Source organism: Chanodichthys erythropterus, chromosome 16, assembly GCF_024489055.1.
Source record: "Chanodichthys erythropterus isolate Z2021 chromosome 16, ASM2448905v1, whole genome shotgun sequence".
In the NCBI taxonomy this organism is placed as follows: Eukaryota; Metazoa; Chordata; class Actinopteri; order Cypriniformes; family Xenocyprididae; genus Chanodichthys; species Chanodichthys erythropterus.
In genome coordinates, this window is record NC_090236.1 from 44,821,971 (window position 1) to 44,844,293 (window position 22,323).

At 38.2% G+C, this 22,323-nt stretch overlaps 1 protein-coding gene, 1 long non-coding RNA gene and 1 pseudogene across 2 annotated transcripts; all 3 read left to right on the plus strand.

Moving 5' to 3' along the window:
* The first annotated feature begins 1,036 nt into the window (after nt 1-1,036).
* On the plus strand, nt 1,037-2,832 carry LOC137003380 (uncharacterized). Its single transcript, XR_010891959.1, has 3 exons — nt 1,037-1,092; nt 1,406-1,457; nt 2,704-2,832. It is a non-coding gene; the product is annotated as an uncharacterized lncRNA (long non-coding RNA).
* Nucleotides 2,833-4,226: 1,394 nt separating this feature from the next.
* On the plus strand, nt 4,227-6,034 carry LOC137003855 (HMG domain-containing protein 3-like; annotated as a pseudogene).
* Nucleotides 6,035-6,523: 489 nt separating this feature from the next.
* Nucleotides 6,524-8,505, plus strand: LOC137003857 (uncharacterized). Its single transcript, XM_067364111.1, has 6 exons — nt 6,524-6,901; nt 7,003-7,068; nt 7,693-7,773; nt 7,920-8,038; nt 8,169-8,288; nt 8,383-8,505. The coding sequence occupies exons 1-6, from the start codon at nt 6,715-6,717 to the stop codon at nt 8,503-8,505; spliced, it is 696 nt and encodes a 231-aa protein (XP_067220212.1). The 5' UTR covers nt 6,524-6,714.
* Nucleotides 8,506-22,323: the final 13,818 nt, after the last annotated feature.

Below are 22,323 nucleotides of genomic sequence, written 5' to 3' on the forward strand. Positions count from 1 at the left end.
ATGTTTTCAATATTAAAAAAAGTGTTTTCAAGTGTAATATTTCTGTAAAGGGACAGAAAAGTTGACTTTTCTGTAGATTGACCCATTCATTGTAAAATGAAGCAGTAACTTCAACCTACTACTAACTAATTAATTTTTTTAATTTAATTTCTTTAATTTTTACACATAAGAAAGGTATAGCATGTGGCAAAAAGTGTAATATAGCCACACTGTGAGATACAAGCAAGTGACGATCGAGTGACGTCATTCTTTAGGTTACGCGCATGTAGCCATGGCAACGCTCGGCTGCGTCGACAGTTAACGGTCCTGCCGTTGATTTTCTCAGATGAGGCCTTGAGTTTTCTCTTTCGACGGTCGAAAAGGTATTTTAAATTTTAGTTTAGCAGACATTAGCTACCATAACTACTGTTTATCTTGTAAAGTTTAAATTATATGATTACATTTACAAACGTTTGCTGAAGTTGTTGTCCGTCGCGGCTGACCGTTACGGCCTATCTTCAAATGTACGCTAATCTTGGTCTCACGATCCAAATTGTCAGTAACAAATGTTTCTTAATAGACAAACGATACCTGAAACATTATTGAATGTGTTCATTTTGTCGTTTTAGGTTAGAAGCCATCGAAAAAACTGCCATCGGACTATCACAGCTGACGAGAGACGCGCGTGCACAACTGCATGACACACACACACGGAAAGAGCACAACAATTATGAAACATATTTATTATAAATAAATAAATGTATTTTTCTCCTTACAACGTGTTTGTGTTCTTTTGTTAACCTAGAAGTAAAATAAAAAACAATAAGAGGACTTAATCGAAAGTCCCCTAAACGTCCCGAATGGCCGCTGAACGTCCTGTGAACGTTCCCCGTGAACGTCCGGAGAACGTCTTTGCGGACGTCCCCGGGACAGCCAGAGGACCCTACACATGGACGTTCGGGGGACGTTCGCAGAGGCCATTCAGGGGACGTCCTGGGGACCTTTTTTTGTTAGCTGGGAATAAGCGAGTGGAGCTCTCGAACAGGAAATACGTCACCTCCACTTGAATTAATAAAGGAGGACAAAGATGGCGTCGCTGTGAGTTTTTCTCAGGTAATTTTACCACAGCATCGCTACAATGGCAGGCTGACGCTGTTGTAATGTGCAATACATGCAAAAAGGGTTTGCGTGAATTTATGCACAAAAGGATGAATAAACACGATGAGTTATATATTTCTTACGAGCGATATTGATGCCTCGCCAATGTTAGCTGATGTTGCATGACGGCTAGGATAACCTATGTTGTCGTGAATAATGAAAAATACACTATTGTTTTGTATGTGAATGCGTCTAGCGTTCGTTGTATTACGTTTAAAAAGTCATATGAGGAGATTGTTTTAACATTTAATTTCTCACTTACATCCAGGGCTAAGATCTAGGATTAGCACGGAAGATGCAGCACTCTTTATATTTTAAAGGTATGTTGCCAAAAGTCAAAGTCTTTTTGGGCCATTCCACTGATTGGGTGACATTTGATTGCTGTAACTATTTTAAATTAGACTTAAGTCTATACATTTATTTTTTATCTTTTTTTTTAAACACTGAATCTAATACTGCACATATTTAACTATTCTGGTCAGTCTCAGGAAACTTAATTCTTTTAAATTTTTTAAAAGATTTCAAAGCAGAATATGGATGCATGTTATCTCAGTTATGTTCCCAAAACTCATGTGGCATTTTAAATATGTTCAGATAATTCATATTTGTGACAAAAAAAAAAAAAAAAATCATTTTATATTAAGGCAAGGTGTATTTTAATAAAAAGTATAAATGGACCAAACAAAACTGATAAAAACAGTGGTTTAACTTAATTTTTTTTAGAAAAATAAATAAATTTAATTACAGGAATGGACACTTTGTAACAGGAATGAGTGTACATATGTGTGTGAGAATGAGTGTTTACATGGCCGTGTGTGAGTGAGGTTTCTGTGTTGAATGGATGTGCTGTGTGCTGGTACTACTTCACAGCAAAGGAGGTGAAGAGAGAGGAGAATGGAGGGAGGGAGAGAGGAGGACTGTTCTCAGTCCTGTTCTTTTTCATACGAGTGACAGGATTAAATTAAGCAGAAAAATATCAAATGTATGACATATGGTCATGTGGCGTACATGCTAATAGCATGAGGACACTAAGCAAATTCTAATGTCTTACCTAAATTAAATATTTTTTTAAATAAACAAACAACATCTAAGAAATAGTTCAGGTAACAGTACGTTGTGTTTGACCATCGTTGTGTTCATACAAAAATGAAAATTGAGAGAACTTACTTTTGACATTCTCATGGCCTGCATAAGATCCAGATGATGCAACTTGCTGTTGTCTTGTGTGGCATGTTCAATTTTTTGTTTTTTTGGAGGGGCAATGTGTGAGGGTAATAGGACTGTGTGAAACATTTCATGATAAAGTTTAGGATTAGATAGTGGGCACATAACATGCTATTTTTTAGTGTTCTCAATAGATTTTAATAATGTTTTAAATTATATTTTAAATTTTCAGTAAGATTAATGTTCAGGACACTTAGCTTTATAACAAAATGTATTTTAGAGTTAATTTTCAGAAATGTCACCCATTTGGTGGAATGGCTCTTTTACATGTGTACATTGACACGTATTTTTTTCCCTCCCATTTCATTGTTCTGTTATTTTATTGTTTGAATTTTGTTTCAGGCCAAATTTTACACAGGTGCCGATTACCATGCCGTACTGTGGGCCATTACCACTGCCCCTACTGTTCAAGGACTGTTATACGAAGAGTGGACATGGAAAGGCATTTGGTCTTGTGTAACAATCAACTGACCTCACAGCCTCTTGCCACCCCGTCAGTGGAGACTGACTTGGAGCCTGACCAGCCTGACCAGCCTCGTGCCACCCTGTCAGTGGTGCCTTACCTGGAGCCTGACCAGCCTCGTGCCACCCTGTCAGTGGTGCCTTACCTGGAGCCTGACCAGCCTCGTGCCACCCTGTCAGTGGTGCCTTACCTGGAGCTTGACCAGCCTGACCAGCCTCGTGCCACCCTGTCAGTGGAGCCTGACGTGGAGCCTGACGTGGAGCCTGACGTGGAGCCTTACCTGGAGCCTTACCTGGAGCCTGACCAGCCTCGTGCCACCCTGTCAGTGGAGCCTGACTTGGAGCCTGACCAGCCTCGTGCCACCCTGTCAGTGGAGCCTTACCTGGAGCTTGATCAGCCTGACCAGCCTCGTGCCACCCTGTCAGTGGAGCCTTACCTGGAGCTTGATCAGCCTGACCAGCCTCGTGCCACCCTGTCAGTGGAGCCTTACCTGGAGCTTTACCTGGAGCCTGCCACTCCGTCAGTGGAGCCTGGACAAGACCACTTGTATGCACGGCAACCAGTGCAGGGTGCAGCAGAGGTTAATGGGAAGTCTGTCAGGTGTCCCCATTGCAATCTTAGTCTCCTCAAGAAGAATTATAACACACACCTTTTGAGGAGACATGCAGATTTGTCTCACGACATCACTCAGGCCTGTCATCTGCAGAGTGTTACTGTCGATGAGACAAATGGCATATTTGCTGTGCAAAAAACTGGACATGGGTTTTCTGTGCCAGTCCATGTCCAGAGAAAAACATGGGGAAAAATACACCAGGTTAGATGTGAGCTAGAAGAATGTGTGCAGTATCAGTTTTTGGCTCAGCGGAGTGGATTAAGCTACAGTTTGTGCTCTCACATTCGTTCTGTAGACTACTGTAGAGAGACGGCTGCAGAGACATTTCTCAGAGAAGACATCCTGAGGGATATGATGGCATTAAAATTTTTTGGAGAGGAAAAGGCAGCTATATGTGTGAAGAGGCAAAAGGCTGCTTGTGCAGCGCATGTTCCTCTTTGTGTGCCTGTGGACTTTGGTGGGTCTCCATCACAATTATGCTTGTCAATCCATGAGCCTGACATTCATAGTTTTAGCCGACTTGGGAGAATAATGGTCACCTATAACACGCAAAGGAACACCTGGCATTGTCACTGCACCAAGCCACGGACATCTTGTCCACACATACACATCTCAAAGTGGCATCTTTTTCAAACCCAAAGACACCTCTTCAAGTCAGAGGTGCCCACAACACCAAGCTCAGAGGGTTGCAGTCCCCTGGACACCACTGGTGTGAAGAGAAGTGTGCAGTACATTTTCAAAGAGAAAAAAATTCCGGGAGCACTGCCAAAAGAAGTTATAACACCAAGAATGAAGATGGAATACCCAAAGCAGTTCTTTCCTCTTGAGACGATGTGCCAGTTATGCACTGGACATCCTGCACTTGCAGAGGCTGTACTAGTCACCAAAAAAGCTAGGATTGTCAGCATGATGGGCTTGATAGACAGTAAGTTCAAGAATCATGACTAATGTAATGAGCAATCATGATCAGTGTATTTGTAGTATTGTGATGGGTTGACATCAGTGTGATTGGTGTTTACAGACATTTCAACATACCATAGGATATGTTCACAGTGCAGCATGGTGTATAGGTACCAGGAGTGGAAAGATGGTCTTCACAACTTCGATAACCACATTTTTCTCACCCTTGAACTTTGTGTGTTTCTCAAAGAAAATGTTACTGTGAGTATTATTTTTTTTTCTCCTTAAGATTACTTGACTATGGTCTTTATGTATTTTTTTTTTTTTTTTTTTTTGATGTTTCCATCCTTAAGCAACAAAAACATGTGTCACTGTCTAATCTCAGAATTTTTGTGTGTTTACTTCATACTTAAGAACCAAGTGTCTGTGTCAAGAGTTGTGGATTCATTGGAGGGGTTAAGAGGAGAGAAGTTTCCATCCAGGAATGACATATTTCATGCCTATTGCCACTTTGAGGCTTTGACTGACACGGAGTACACTTACTCCTGTATCAACTGTGGATTTTACCCACCTGTGGTAGTCATGGATTTACACAGGAAAGGGGTTTTCAAGCTTGCTGGTAAGTGACATTGTGTTTTTTGTTTTGTTTTTGTTTTTTTTGTGTGTGTGTTTCTGGCCAGAGGTCTTGCTTTTCCCTTATGGTGTGATTCATTACAGTCAGTGACCTCAAAGCACCCCCTGAGGACTTCAACGGTGAACATGACATTGAGAGTTTTTGGAATTCTCTTCATCTTGCCATGATAAGTCGTGGTTTTTTCCAAAGTGAGTTATGGTGAATACTATATTTTATCAGATTGTACATTGTAAACACAGTTTGGATTACAAATAATGCATCACATTTTGTAGGCAATGCAAACAACCCTTTCACTGTCAGTCCAAGCTATGAAAACTGGGCACCTTGGATTGGGAGTGAAACGCGTCGAAGTGTTGTTCTTGTGCAGAGCCTGCAACATCGACACCAAGGGCTCCCGCCTTGATCTCATAACAAGACTGAAGGAGAACATGAAGAGCAGACAAACATATGACAAGGTCTTCCAAAGCATATGGGGTGCTTCTGGTATGTTAGTGTTGCTCTGTAAAGTGTATAATGTACAACGTAATATCATGGTTTACAATCAATTGAATCTTTAATCTCAGGTGGATGGTCTGTAATACTTTGCCCCCATGGCATTGTATACAGCATCAAATTTAATCTACGTGCTGAAAGTCCGAGGGATTTTGCAGACCTTCTACTCTCCTGGAAGCACTTTCCAAATGTCTGCATTTATGACTTTGCAAGAGGTTTGGCGACCCACACCAATTTGCGGGTTCCTCATTCACTGCCTTTCCAGCCTTATGAAGGCAGACTGTCTGAACCCACAGAAGACAATGTGAAGGCAGCCAGGGATGGAAAATTGCAGGTGTCGCTGAAACATCCACAACTACAGCAGGAGAAACCACAACAGCACCACAAACTAGTCTTACAACAGCTGAATCCTCCACAACACCCACAACAACAGCATTGTCCTCAGCAACTACTACAGTTCCTGCTGAAACATCCACAACTACAGCAGGAGAAACCACAACAGCACCACAAACTAGTATTACAACAGCTGAATCCTCCACAACACCCACAACAACAGCAGTGTCCTCAGTGACTACTACAGTTCCTGCTGAAACATCCACCACTTCAGCAGGAGAAACCACAACAACACCACAAACTAGTGTTACAACAGCTGAATCCTCCACAACACTAACAACAACAGCATTGTCCTTAGCGACTACTACAGTTCCTGCTGAAACATCTACCACTACAGCAGGAGAAACCACAACAGCACCACAAACTAGTGTTACAACAGCTGAATCCTCCACAACACCCACAACAACAGCAGTGTCTTCAGCGACCACTACAGTTCCTGCTGAAACATCCACAACTACAGCAGGATAAACCACAACAGCACCACAAACTAGTGTTACAACAGCTGAATCCTCCACAACACCCACAACAACAGCAGTGTCCTCGGCGACTACTACAGTTCCTGCTGGAACATCCACCACTACAGCAGGAGAAACCACAACAACACCACAAACTAGTGTTACAACAGCTGAATCCTCCACAGCTGAATCCTCCACAACAACCTCATGGCTGCAGGAAAGGGTGCAATGTGAGGAGGAAAATGCTCATCCGGTCACTGGATCATCTGAGCACTATGTCTTAAATGACCGCTTCCATGAGAAGAATGCCACAGATCCAAAGGACATACTGCGCAGGATCCAACTTGTCCCTGAGCTGAAAGGGTGGTTAAATAGCCAAGTTGCTGAGCAGTTTTTTGCCAAAATGCGTAAAAGTAACTACTTCTTCAACAACATGGCTCCATCAACTCATGCATTTCTTATGAGAAGTGTTATCCATCGACATAACACCTCCACAAATAGAGCACTTCTTGAGAGGCAGTTGAACTCTGGATGCCGGCTGGAACTTCTAAGCACCATCACCTTGTCTGCTTTGGGACAAGCTGTTATAGGTGAATGAAGCTGTATTATTCTGTTGAATTTGCATAACATCAGTACACAGATATAGTTTTGTTCCAGTATTGCTGTGCTCATGTTGTCGTTGTGTCCCCAGCCCAGCAATCAGATGCAGCAAAACAACAAAGCACAACTGTGGTGGCCCAGGCACCTTCAGCAACAAGTAAACTCCTTTAACATTAATGATAATGCAAAGTCAGTCATGTAATTAAGCTTGACCCATGTGATGTAATTGTTTTTGTCAAATTTAAAAACTTAAAGGATTAGTCCACTTTTAAATGAACTTTTCCTGATAATTTACTCACCCCCATGTCATCCAAGATGTTCATGTCTTTCTTTCTTCAGTTGAAAAGAACTTAACCACATTTCTGTATTCTCCAAAAAGTTTACGCCATATGTCCAAAAAAAATAATGCTAAAAAATAATATTCCAACAAAATAGCGAAGGCGTAGGACATGCAGTGTAAACTTTTTGGAGAATAAAGAAATGCGGTTTTGGCAGAAGCACTTAGAAGGCGAATATTTGTCCATATAAAGCGCATACATGTAAAAAAGTTTTGAAAATGACAGATCGTTTCGCTAGATAAGACCCTTATTCCTCATCTGGTATCGTATAAAACCCTTTGAAGCTGCACTGAAACTGTAATTTTGACCTTCACTATAAGGAGTCCACTAAGTTATCAGGAAAAGTTTATTTGAAAGTGAACTAATCCTTTAACTGTAGTGCATATTCTTGTCATTTAATTGGTGAATAACATCAAGTGCTGTTGTACTCAAATTACCTTAAGGACCTCAACTCACTCCAGCTGAGCCAAGGTCAACTGAAAATACAGCTGCACAACCACCCACTAATGAAGCACCAACAAACGGTGAGCATTATGATTATGAGTTACGAGAACTAATGCCTATTAACTGGGAGCAGATTCATGTTGGGGATAGGTGAATGCTACTGTCAGATCAAATGCAGTGAGATTAATTAATATTTGCATTAGTAAGACTTTCATTTTTCTTTTAGATGTTGTCCCTTCGCACTATTGTGGACCGCATTGTGCATCACTTACTGCCATCAGCAACCTCAGGCCCTGCAGAACATTGTGGGCAGCTGGAGGAGATCATCCCCTCCAGGAACAGCTGGTGCATGAATGCATTGATTATTTGACAGATGTCCATTTGTCATTTAATTAATTGAAGGAATTTGTTGATATTGCCCTTGTTTCAAGTTTTTTTTAATTTGCATTTCTTTTTGTCTTTGTCTTACTTATAGGTCAGCTATGTTCTAGATGAGGGCAGGCCTGTCCATGAAATTATTATTAAAGATGGTCCTACATGTTTGACCAGGGAGAACCTGTTATCTTTAGGTCTAAACAGGGAAATGGATTCAATGGTGGGTGAAAGATTTTGTTGGAAAGTGAAAGTACTCAATATGTTTTGATTGTAAATGTAGTAAAAAAAAAAAAAAAATTAAATCATATGCACAGGTGGGAAATGCCTGTCTGAGGATTGTGAAGGAGATAGTTGACCTACAGGTATGTATACATGTATATTTAAGTGGGATCTACAGTGGCATGAAAAAGTATGTGAACCCCTTGCAGAATCTGTGAAAATGTGAATAATTTTAATAAAATAAGAGGGATCATACAAAATGCATGTTATTTTTTGTTTAGTACTGTCCTGAGTAAGATATTTTGCATAAAAGATGTTTGCATTTAGTTCACAAGACAAAACAATAGCTGAATTTATTAAAATAACCCCATTCATAAGTATGTGAACCATTGATTCTCAATACTGTGTGTGGTTACCTGATGATCCACAACTGTTTTTATGTTTTGTGATGGTTGTTCATGAGTCTCTTGTTTGTCCTGAGCAGTTAAACTGAGCTCTGTTCTTCAGAAAAATCCTTCAGGTCCTGCAGATTCATCAGTTTTCAAGCATCTTTGCATATTTGAACCCTTTCCAGCAGTGACTGTAGGATTTTGAGATCTGTGTTTTCACACTGAGGACAACTGAGGGACTCAAACTCAACTATTAAAAAAGGTTCCCATAGACAGCAGTAACACTCCTTTTTCAATGCCCAGAAATAGGCATGTGACGTTATCAAATGTTCATGTTGCGATAATTGCGGAAGCTTTTATCATGTCATACGGTATTATCACGATATTGAAATAAATTGCAAAAAAAAGTGATGTCATAGTATTACAAGTTTAAGGCCCAATCCCAATTCTATTTTATACCCCTTCCCCTTACCCCTACGCCTACCCCTTCCCCTTGCCCCTTGAAACAGAGTGTCAAGGGGTAGGGCTGAAAATATTTCCCTAAGAAATGGACACCGCTACTAGACCGTTACACGTCATCATAAGTCGTCGCTAGCTCCTACGTCATAGATGCGCCGATGTTTATCACACACTTCTAAAGGCCAATTCACACCGCACCGACAACACTCGTCTGTTGGCGTTTGTTGGATCGGTGTGATACCCCTGTTTGCGTCTGTTGGAGTCGGTCTTCACCCGACTGAACATGTTTAATCGGCGTTTGTCGGGTCGTGGAATGTCTGCGCGGTGTGAACAGTTTTCCAACAGACGGCAACAAACTCTGACGTAATCTGACCTGGCCACGAACTGTTGCCATGACGATGAGGCAAGGCCCCTGCAAAGACAGCTGTTTGATCGCGCCCGCGCCTCACACACACACACACACACACAAAAAAGCAGTGGAAACCTGACATCGCAGCTTGTTCATTATAAAAAATAAAATACTGTTAAAAAAATAAAATATACAAAAGGTATAATAGTCCATAGTGCAATCCGTGCCATTGAGCAAGAGCAGCTGCTCCACTTCACCGAAAGAGAGAGGTAACGTTAACCACTATGAGAGAGCAATGCAGGTTTACCTTCAGTTTCGTTTTTAATAATTCGTTTTGGCTTGTTTAGCTGCATGGTTGTATATGCTTATGGGTCTCGTTAATAAAAAGGGTCGCACTAAAAAAATTGTTTGTTGGTGCGGTGTGAATTGGCCTTTTAAGATGCCATCGATAGCTGTAGTGATCTCTGTTGCTTGGGCGACAGCTATTTTTTTGCATTTGTCTTCAGTTCTTCGCATAAGACAAAGGAGACGAACCTGCGTGTTTCCTCAGGAGTCCCTGGTTGATACAGAACATACAATACTGATGAATAAGCACGCAAACTGAATGCACTTTTTGTTTATATCATGTAAGGTACACGTATTTATGGACGTAACCACAACAAAACAATACATTAATGAGGCATGCGGCAAAAAGACAAGTTAGCTGCCACCGGATTTGAATTTATGTTGCCAAATCAATGCGGGTTTCAATAAAATATAAACAAAATTGTTGTGGAACTATCATAAAGTAAAAAACATTAGCGAACTGTTTTCATAGCGATTTTAACAAATCTTTTTTTCGGAGAACATAACCGTATACATGAACACAAGATTAAAGGCAACATAAGACAAGTGATTATTTATTACTAAAATACTGTTTACCGTAAAAAAAAATACTTACATTTATGGGTCTCGCTGCTCGCTTGGTCGGCCATGTTGGAAATTTATCATACCCCTTCGTCTGAAGTGTGGTCCCGAAAAATCTTCGTTTGAAGGGCTACCTGGCCCTTTCCCCTACCCCTTCCTCTCCAACCAAATGAGAATTGGGACACCCCTACCCCTTCACGTCAACGCGCGAAACAAAGGGGAAGGGGAAAGGGGAAGGGGTAAGGGGTAGAATTGGGATTGGGCCTAAGAACTCTTTCTCTCATAACAAAAGAACTCTCAATGTGTAAATTACGGCTGCAACAACTATTCAATAAAATCGAAAATAATTGATAATGAAAATCATTGACAATCGCCCACCGTACACGGAAGACTTCCGCCAGTCGCGTCAAATTACAGCACTGAATAACGCATTTCTATGGACCAAAATACATCTAAAAATTGTGGAGGAAACATTGAGCTGCTGTGGGAAAGGTACGAGATCAAAGCAAGATTAAATGTGTGCCCGAAACACTTACTGAACTAGAGAGCTGATTGAGACGCACCATCTACGATAAATCGTTACACCCCTAATACTTATAGTAATTTAAAAATGTGGTAGCATTGGATCTGGACAGGAAGGATAACTCTGGGAGTTGGAAGGGGTGTGTCGCGATTCTGCCTTCTCACATCGCGATACAGGTTCGTGGACCTGCGTATCGCGATTTCGGTTTCATATCGCATATCGTTACAGCCCTAGTGCTAAAGTTATTAGATATCTGATACCCAATGTAAGGTTTGTGCCACATGTCAGGGCCGCATAAGCTATCAGTATTGGTGATTACTAATCATTTTTCATGTTTCTGTAATGATTAATACACCAGTATATGTAAGCTCTTTAGTTACAGCAGTATTTCTAAATCTACAATATATCTATTGTTGTTATCCATGAATTTGATTTTACTGTTTTACAAGAAAGGCAGGAAAAAGTAAAACACTTCATAGTTGTTTTTTTTCCAGCTGTCCAGTTATGGTCAATACGAACGGAGACTACGTTTTTTGGATAATCTGTGAATATTATTTAGAAACTATTTAGTTGTTTGTTTATTTTCCTAATAAATGGCAATACTATTTTTTAGTTTAAAACAAGTTTTTGATAGATTCCTAAAATACGATAACAATATTGAGCATGTTATGATATATCGCATTACCGAATATCAGCACTTCTACCCAGAAAAGTTACTAAAAACATATTTAAATCAGTTCATGTGACTACAGTGTTTCAACCTTAATATTATAAAGCCACGAGAATACTTTTTGTGTGCCAAAAATAATAAAATAGTGATTTGAATAATATCTAGTGAAGGGCGATTTCAAAACACTGCTTCATTGAAGCTTCGAAGCTTTATGAATCATTTTAGATAATAAAGATTTCGTTTTATAAGTGATCTCAGATTGTAGTGCTTAAAAACAAAAAAAGTTGTGCTTAAAGTCCTTGAAAGTTCTGGAATTTTACATTTTTCTGTACAAACTCTGCAACTCATTGCCAAGACTATTTTCATAGGTGATGATGCCACTCAAAAGAGGAGAACTATTCCTCGATTCAATGTTTGCACAGAGGGAACAAGGCTTTGGCCACAAGCCCTACCGGGACATCTTGAGGTTACAACAGAATGATCTTTTCGGCAGTCACGTTCCCCTGACTTGCCCACGTTAATGCAACTACTTTCAGCAGTCACGTTCCTTTGACTTGCCCAATTTAATGCATCTACTCTCGGCAATGTCATGTTCCCCTGACTTGTCAAGGCTGCTTGGACAAACTACGCATAGTTATTGTACCTCTTTACGTTCAGAGGATGTAAGCATTGTTTGCACCAAACACTCAATGTTCTGCATTTCTGCATTTGTTCGTGTTCCCCAGCTGAATTATACTGTGTGCATTTAAATTAAGTATTCCTCGTAACACTTTCTTGATTTTTATTAGGGCTGTTGCACAAAAGCTCATGCCTGGGCCATGGGATGAGCAGTCAGGCCTGGATGTTGAGGTAATAGTCATTTACAATGAACATATACAAGAACAACATGTATAAGATCGATAGTCATTGTAAATTCTTCATAATGTTTTTTTTTCTTCAAACAGGGGCTACCACCACAACTTTATGGCATTGACTGTGGAGTATTCATAGTTATGGTGAGTTGCCAAGCTCATTTTCAGGATGTTTATTGATGTCCACACAACATCCATTGTGTCCTCACCATGTCCATTATGCCCACTAAAGGGTTAGTTCACCCAAAAATGAAATTTCTGTCCGTTATCACTCTCTCGCATGTTGTTCCACATCCGTAAGACCTTTGTTCACCTTCAGAAAACAAATTGAAGGGTTAGTTCACCCAAAAATGAAATTTCTGTCCGTTATTACTCACCCTCATGCCATTCCACACCCGTAAGACCTTTGTTCATCTTCAGAACACAAATTAAGATATTTTAGTTGAAATCCGATGGCTGCGTGAGGCCTGCATATCCAGCAATGACATTTCCTCTCTCAAGATCCATTAATGTACTAAAAACATATTTAAATCAGTTCATGTGAGTACAGTGGTTCAATATTAATATTATAAAGCAACTAGGATATAGGATAATAGGAAAAAAAACAAAATAACGACTTATTTAGTGATGGCTGATTTCAAATCACTGCTCATGATTCGGATCACGTGTCAAACTGCTGAAATCACGTGACCTTGGTGCTCTGAACAGCTTATCCGAACTGCTGATTCGACACGCTGATTCGTAACGCTCCGAAGCTTCCTGAAGCAGTGTTTTGAAATCGACCATCACTTTATAAGTTGTTTTTGTTTTTTTGGCGCACCAAAAATATTCTCGTCGCTTTATAATATTAATATTGAACCGCTGTACTCACATGAACTGATTTAAATATGTTTTTAGTACATTGATGGATCTTGAGAGAGGAAATGGCTCTGTGAGGCCTGCACAGCCAGCAATGACATTGGATTTCATCAAAAATGTCTTAATTTGTGTTCCGAAGATGAACGGAGATGGGTGTGGAAAGGCATGAGGGTGAGTAATAAATGACAGAATTTTCATTTTTGTGTGAACTAACCCTTTATTATATTTTTGATAAAATCTGAGGGTATATAATCCACACATAGGCAGCAATGCCATTACCCCTTATGAGGTCCAGAAAGGTAGTAAAGACATCAATAAAATAGTCTTGTCACTTCATAACATAAAAGGAATAGTTCACCTAAAAATGAAAATTCTGTCATCATTTACTCTCCCTCAAGTTGTTCCAAACTTGTATAAATTAGGGCTGGGCGATATATCGCATGCGATTGTCACGCACATTTCGTAAAGCCGGTTCCCTGATTACCGCTAAATCGCCATCACCTGCTTTCAAAGAGAGCGGGATTTAATAGACAGAGCCGTAGTTCACTGACAAGCTACGCAATATCACGTTCATATTGCAGATGAATCGCCTTCGATAATGAACGCGATATTGCGTAGCTTGTCAGTGATCTATGGCTCTGTCTATTAAATCCCGCTCTCTTTGAAAGTAGCTGATGGCGATTTAGCGGTAATCAGGGAAACTGACAATGCACGTGACAAACGCATGCAATATATCGCCCATCCCTAGTATAAATGTCTTTGTTCTGCTGTACACAAAGAAAGATATTTGGAAGAATGTTTGTAACCAAGCAGATCTAGCCCACCATTGAAGTAGTATGAAAAAAATACTATGTTAGTCAATGGTGGGCTAGATCTGCTTGGTTACAAATATTCTTCCAAATATCTTTCTTTGTGTACAGCAGAACAAAGACATTTATACAAGTTTGGAACAACTTGAGGGAGAGTAAATGATGACAGAATTTTCATTTTTAGGTGAACTATCCCTTTTATGTTGAACCAATGTTGTCACGTTGACTATTTAATCAATGTCTTTCCTACCTTTTATGGACCTCAAAAGGTGCAATGACGTTGCTGCCTATGTGTGGATCAGATACCCTCGGATTTCATCAAAAATATCTTAATTTGTGTTCAGAAGATGAACATAGGTCTTTCGGGTTTGGGAGACATGAGGGTGAGTAATAAATGACAGAAGTTTCATTTTTGGGTGAACTAACCCTTTAACACAGTGTTACTGAGCACCTCATTTTTATTTATCTTGGTGAATTAATACTCATACAAAGACATGGCAACATAATAGCCTTTCTGCCTTTACAGTATGCCTGGTACATAACTATGGAGGCAGCGTTTGATTTCACCACTGTAAGTGCAGTCTTAGTGTTGACATGAAAATGTTTGTTAATTGTGGTGAGTTACATTACAACTGTTCTTATCTTCAGTCTGACATGCCATATCTGAGGAGGTGGTGGTGCAAGGTTTTGCTGGAGAACCTTGGGATTGAGGGGTATGGTTTGTGAAATAAAAAGTAGCACATTAATAGATACTACTAACAAAGTGGGAAAGCATGATGAATATATTTGGTCAATGTCAATTACAGACATGGTCGAAGATTTGCCCATTTTACACCAGAAGGCAGGGAGATGGGGGATGGTAGTCTGCCGCCTGTCTTTCGTGTCCCCAGGAAAAGGAGACTTAGCACTTTGGTAATATTTTGTTGAAAAGTAGTGAAAAAAGCATGTATAAATAAGTAGCTGTTTCATAAGCAATCTGTTTATGTTTTACATTTTGAAGGTACCTACACTCCCAGCAAAGATATCAAGGGCTTCAAAGGATATTTTGCAGGCATAGTTCAAATTTATCATTCTCTCTCTGTCTCTTTCTTTCTCTTACTCTCTTCCCGTCGCTCCACGCTCATTTGAATGAATTGGGTGCAGCTGTTTTCATGGGCGAAGCTGAAGTGATTCTACGGTGGATACTGGCTGTGAGGGGGAGCCTTCTCATCTAGTTCTGTCCTGTTTCCCCACGTTGTGGCATGTGTATGTGCATTATTGAAACTGTGGTGTGTCATTGCTGGATTGCAGTATCAATTAAACAATTAAAACTGTTAAATTGTGGAAATTATTCTTATTTTACTGTGGTTAATTTATGTGATTTTACAAAATTCTAATTAAGACTCAAATTATTCATAATTTAAAATTGTAATATAAAGTAATTTAATGTTTTATTTAATGTTCACTGTTAAATATCACAAACATAATGTGTACTTTCTAAAATGTATGGAATTTTACATTGGTAGTTGAACTGTTGCTCAAAAAACAAACATGAACAAATAGCAGAGGCAGCAAACTCCCAATCAAGCTTGCCAATTTTCATAAGCAAGCCTTGGAAGCCTGTAAGCTTGCCTTCTGCCACAACTTTCCCCCCATAGAAGTATCATATGGAATAATCAGAATGTGCTGCGTGGGAAATTTTTTAATTTTTTTTTTTAAAAGATTGGTTTGACAAAGGTGTAACTTTTATTTTAGATTTGTTAAAAAGGGATGGTAACTTCTATTCCTATTCTGAATTTACAACAATGTTTAAACTGGATACCTCATCTAAAATTTATCATTAGGTTATTAAATCTATCTCACCCAAACTTATATCTAGTTAGGGCATATTGTAGTTACAGAGTAGCAAAATGTGAAGTACCCAAATTGTCAATTGGAGGTCTGGAGCTCTGTAACGTTAAATGTAACAATTTTTGGATGAGAAGAATCCTTAAGAAGTTTAGTTGTCACCCAAAAGCTTTTTTTAAATGGAAAAAAATAAATATCTTTCTACTATTATTGTATGGTCTGGTATCATTAAATTTTCTCTGCCTACAGAAAACTTTGTTTTTGAAATAATGTTCTGTTTTTGTGGGAAACAGGGTCAAAGGAGATGGACTATATATATATATATATATATATATATATATATATATATATATATATATATATAATTATTATTGGTCTGAGACATTTGTTTATTTTTTTTTTATTGATTTTTTATAAATCCTTTGTTTGTCTTTTGTTTCAAATCTATTTCATGTATCCCCTGTATGTTGTTTAATAATAATAAAAATGTTTTTAAAAAATAGCACCTACTGCTATGTTTTAAAGTCCAGTTTAAATTACTGCGGTCAAGCCAGCCGCAGTTTGAAAATACACGGTCAAGCCAGCCGCCAAAAAAAAAAGTGTGTGCGCCTATTACTATAAATACGGTAATTTCAGGAACAGCAGAGAGAGAACGCGCTTTCAGAGCGCTTGAGTTGCCCATATCTATCTATCTATCTATCTATCTATCTATCTATCTATCTATCTATCTATCTATCTATCTATCTATCTATCTATCTATCTATCTATCTATCTATATTCAGTCTAATATATAAAACATCTCTTTCTTTCTTTCTTTCTTTTTCTAATATATCTATCTTTTTTCTTTCGATTATATATTCATCTCTTTCTTTTTTTCTTTCTAATGTTTCTTTCTCTTACTATATCTTTCTTTTTTCTAATATATCTATTTCTTTTTTCTTTCTAATGACTTTCTGATATTTCTTTCTTTCTCAACATATCTTTCTTTTTTTGTATTATATCTTTCTTTTTTCTAATATATCTCTTTCCTTTTTCTTTGTAATGTCTATCTTTCTAATATTTCTTTCTATCTCTCTGTTGTTATTTTCATTATATATATATATATATATATATATATATATATATATATATATATATATATATATATATATGACAATTACTCTTGAATTAAATTGTGTTACTGTCTTACTGCATAAGGATTACTGTCTGATCAGGCCTATAAAGACCTTATTTTAAATAAGTGGAAAATACCAATGGTCTGTTTCTATAGGGGACGTCCCATACAGTATGCATACCTCATAAATATCCCTTTTACTGCAGCATTTTGGAGATATGCCACATTATTTGACTTTGGAGGCCTATAAAGACTTCATTTCAAATAAGTAGAAAAAAATAATGGTCTGTTTCTATAGGGGGCGTCCCATAGAGTATGCATACCTCATATGAGTACATTTTACTGCAGCATTTTGGAGATATGCCACATTATTTGACTTCAAAGGTCTATAAACACCTCATTTCAAATAAGTAGAAAAAACAAATGGTCTGTTTCTATAGGGGATGTCCCATAGAGTATGCATACTCCATATGAGTACATTTTACTGCAGCATTTCGGAGATATGCCACATTATTTGACTTTGGAGACCTATAAACACCTCATTTCAAATAAGTAGAAAAAACTAATGGTTTGTTTCTATAGGGGACATCCCATAGAGTATGCATACCTCATATGAGTACATTTTACTGCAGCATTTTGGAGATATGCCACATTATTTGACTTTGGAGGCCTATAAAGAATTCATTTCAAATAAGTAGAAAAAACAAATGGTCTGTTTCTATAGGGGACATCCCATAGAGTATGCATACCCCATATGAGTACATTTTACTGCAGCATTTCGGCGATATGCCACATTATTTGACTTTGGAGGCCTATAAAGACTTCATTTCAAATAAGTAGAAAAAAATAATGGTCAGTTTCTATAGGGGGCATCCCATAGAGTATGCATACCTCATATGAGTACATTTTACTGCAGCATTTTGGAGATATGCCACATTATTCGACTTCAAATGCCTATAAACACCTCATTTCAAATAAGTAGAAAAAAACAATGAACTGTTTCTATAGGGGATGTCCCATAGAGTATGCATACCTCATATGAGTACATTTTACTGCAGCATTTCGGAGATATGCCACATTATTCGACTTCAAAGGCCTATAAACACCTCATTTCAAATAAGTAGAAAAAACAAATGGTCTGTTTCTATAGGGGACGTCCCATAGAGTCTGCATACCCCATATCAGTACATTTTACTGCAGCATTTCGGAGATATGCCACATTATTTGACTTCAAAGGCCTATAAACACCTCATTTCAAATAAGTAGAAAAAACTAATGGTTTGTTTCTATAGTGGACATCCCATAGAGTATGCATACCTCATATGAGTACATTTTACTGCAGCATTTTGGAGATATGCCACATTATTTGACTTTGGAGGCCTATAAAGACTTCATTTCAAATAAGTAGAAAAAACAAATGGTCTGTTTCTATAGGGGACATCCTATAGAGTATGCATACCCCATATGAGTACATTTTACTGCAGCATTTCGGAGATATGCCACATTATTTGACTTTGGAGGCCTATAAAGACTTCATTTCAAATAAGTAGAAAAAAACAATGGTCAGTTTCTATAGGGGGCATCCCATAGAGTATGCATACCTCATATGAGTACATTTTACTGCAGCATTTTGGAGATATGCCACATTATTCGACTTCAAATGCCTATAAACACCTCATTTCAAATAAGTAGAAAAAAACAATGAACTGTTTCTATAGGGGATGTCCCATAGAGTATGCATACCTCATATGAGTACATTTTACTGCAGCATTTCGGAGATATGCCACATTATTCGACTTCAAAGGCCTATAAACACCTCATTTCAAATAAGTAGAAAAAACAAATGGTCTGTTTCTATAGGGGACGTCCCATAGAGTATGCATACCCCATATCAGTACATTTTACTGCAGCATTTCGGAGATATGCCACATTATTTGACTTCAAAGGCCTATAAACACCTCATTTCAAATAAGTAGAAAAAACTAATGGTTTGTTTCTATAGGGGACATCCCATAGAGTATGCATACCCCATATGAGTACATTTTACTGCAGCATTTTGGAGATATGCCACATTATTTGACTTTGGAGGCCTATAAACACCTCATTTCAAATAAGTAGAAAAAACAAATGGTCTGTTTCTATAGGGGACGTCCCATAGAGTATGCATACCCCATATCAGTACATTTTACTGCAGCATTTCGGAGATATGCCACATTATTCGACTTCAAATGCCTATAAACACCTCATTTCAAATAAGTAGAAAAAAACAATGAACTGTTTCTATAGGGGATGTCCCATAGAGTATGCATACCTCATATGAGTACATTTTACTGCAGCATTTCGGAGATATGCCACATTATTCGACTTCAAAGGCCTATAAACACCTCATTTCAAATAAGTAGAAAAAACAAATGGTCTGTTTCTATAGGGGGCGTCCCATAGAGTATGCATACCTCATATGAGTACATTTTACTGCAGCATTTCGGAGATATGCCACATTATTCGACTTCAAAGGCCTATAAACACCTCATTTCAAATAAGTAGAAAAAACAAATGGTCTGTTTCTATAGGGGGCGTCCCATAGAGTATGCATACCTCATATGAGTACATTTTACTGCAGAATTTCGGAGATATGCCACATTATTCGACTTTGGAGGCCTATAAAGACTCCATTTCAAATAAGTAGAAAAAAATAATGGTCAGTTTCTATAGGGGGCGTCCCATAGAGTATGCATACCTCATATGAGTACATTTTACTGCAGCATTTTGGAGATATGCCACATTATTTGACTTCAAAGGCCTATAAAGACTCAATTTCAAATAAGTAGAAAAAAGTAATGGTCAGTTTCTATAGGGGACGTCCCATAGAGTATGCATACCTCATATGAGTACATTTTACTGCAGCATTTTGGAGATATGCCACATTATTCGACTTCAAAGGCCTATAAACACCTCATTTCAAATAAGTAGAAAAAACAAATGATCTGTTTCTATAGGGGACGTCCCATAGAGTATGCACACCCCATATGAGTACATTTTACTGCAGCATTTCGGAGATATGCCACATTATTCGACTTCAAAGGCCTATAAACACCTCATTTCAAATAAGTAGAAAAAAACAATGAACTGTTTCTATAGGGGACGTCCCATAGAGTATGCATACCTCATATGAGTACATTTTACTGCAGCATTTCGGAGATATGCCACATTATTCGACTTCAAAGGCCTATAAACACCTCATTTCAAATAAGTAGAAAAAACAAATGGTCTGTTTCTATAGGGGACGTCCCATAGAGTCTGCATACCCCATATCAGTACATTTTACTGCAGCATTTCGGAGATATGCCACATTATTTGACTTCAAAGGCCTATAAACACCTCATTTCAAATAAGTAGAAAAAACAAATGATCTGTTTCTATAGGGGACGTCCCATAGAGTATGCACACCCCATATGAGTACATTTTACTGCAGCATTTCGGAGATATGCCACATTATTCGACTTCAAAGGCCTATAAACACCTCATTTCAAATAAGTAGAAAAAAACAATGAACTGTTTCTATAGGGGACGTCCCATAGAGTATGCATACCTCATATGAGTACATTTTACTGCAGCATTTCGGAGATATGCCACATTATTCGACTTCAAAGGCCTATAAACACCTCATTTCAAATAAGTAGAAAAAACAAATGGTCTGTTTCTATAGGGGACGTCCCATAGAGTCTGCATACCCCATATCAGTACATTTTACTGCAGCATTTCGGAGATATGCCACATTATTTGACTTCAAAGGCCTATAAACACCTCATTTCAAATAAGTAGAAAAAACTAATGGTTTGTTTCTATAGTGGACATCCCATAGAGTATGCATACCTCATATGAGTACATTTTACTGCAGCATTTTGGAGATATGCCACATTATTTGACTTTGGAGGCCTATAAAGACTTCATTTCAAATAAGTAGAAAAAACAAATGGTCTGTTTCTATAGGGGACATCCTATAGAGTATGCATACCCCATATGAGTACATTTTACTGCAGCATTTCGGAGATATGCCACATTATTTGACTTTGGAGGCCTATAAAGACTTCATTTCAAATAAGTAGAAAAAAACAATGGTCAGTTTCTATAGGGGGCATCCCATAGAGTATGCATACCTCATATGAGTACATTTTACTGCAGCATTTTGGAGATATGCCACATTATTCGACTTCAAATGCCTATAAACACCTCATTTCAAATAAGTAGAAAAAAACAATGAACTGTTTCTATAGGGGATGTCCCATAGAGTATGCATACCTCATATGAGTACATTTTACTGCAGCATTTCGGAGATATGCCACATTATTCGACTTCAAAGGCCTATAAACACCTCATTTCAAATAAGTAGAAAAAACAAATGGTCTGTTTCTATAGGGGACGTCCCATAGAGTATGCATACCCCATATCAGTACATTTTACTGCAGCATTTCGGAGATATGCCACATTATTTGACTTCAAAGGCCTATAAACACCTCATTTCAAATAAGTAGAAAAAACTAATGGTTTGTTTCTATAGGGGACATCCCATAGAGTATGCATACCCCATATGAGTACATTTTACTGCAGCATTTTGGAGATATGCCACATTATTTGACTTTGGAGGCCTATAAACACCTCATTTCAAATAAGTAGAAAAAACAAATGGTCTGTTTCTATAGGGGCAGTCCCATAGAGTCTGCATACCCCATATCAGTACATTTTACTGCAGCATTTTGGAGATATGCCACATTATTCGACTTCAAATGCCTATAAACACCTCATTTCAAATAAGTAGAAAAAAACAATGAACTGTTTCTATAGGGGATGTCCCATAGAGTATGCATACCTCATATGAGTACATTTTACTGCAGCATTTCGGAGATATGCCACATTATTCGACTTCAAAGGCCTATAAACACCTCATTTCAAATAAGTAGAAAAAACAAATGGTCTGTTTCTATAGGGGACGTCCCATAGAGTATGCATACCCCATATCAGTACATTTTACTGCAGCATTTCGGAGATATGCCACATTATTTGACTTCAAAGGCCTATAAACACCTCATTTCAAATAAGTAGAAAAAACTAATGGTTTGTTTCTATAGGGGACATCCCATAGAGTATGCATACCCCATATGAGTACATTTTACTGCAGCATTTTGGAGATATGCCACATTATTTGACTTTGGAGGCCTATAAAGACTCAATTTCAAATAAGTAGAAAAAAGTAATGGTCAGTTTCTATAGGGGACGTCCCATA

Coding starts and splice junctions, on each gene's coding strand:
- LOC137003857 (XM_067364111.1), top strand. CDS start 6,715: ATGCGTAAAAGTAACTACTTCTTCAACAACATGGCTCCATCAACTCAT. Junction 7,774..7,919: donor TAATGAAGCACCAACAAACG/GTGAGCATTATG, acceptor TTTTTCTTTTAG/ATGTTGTCCCTTCGCACTAT. Junction 8,039..8,168: donor ATCCCCTCCAGGAACAGCTG/GTGCATGAATGC, acceptor TCTTACTTATAG/GTCAGCTATGTTCTAGATGA.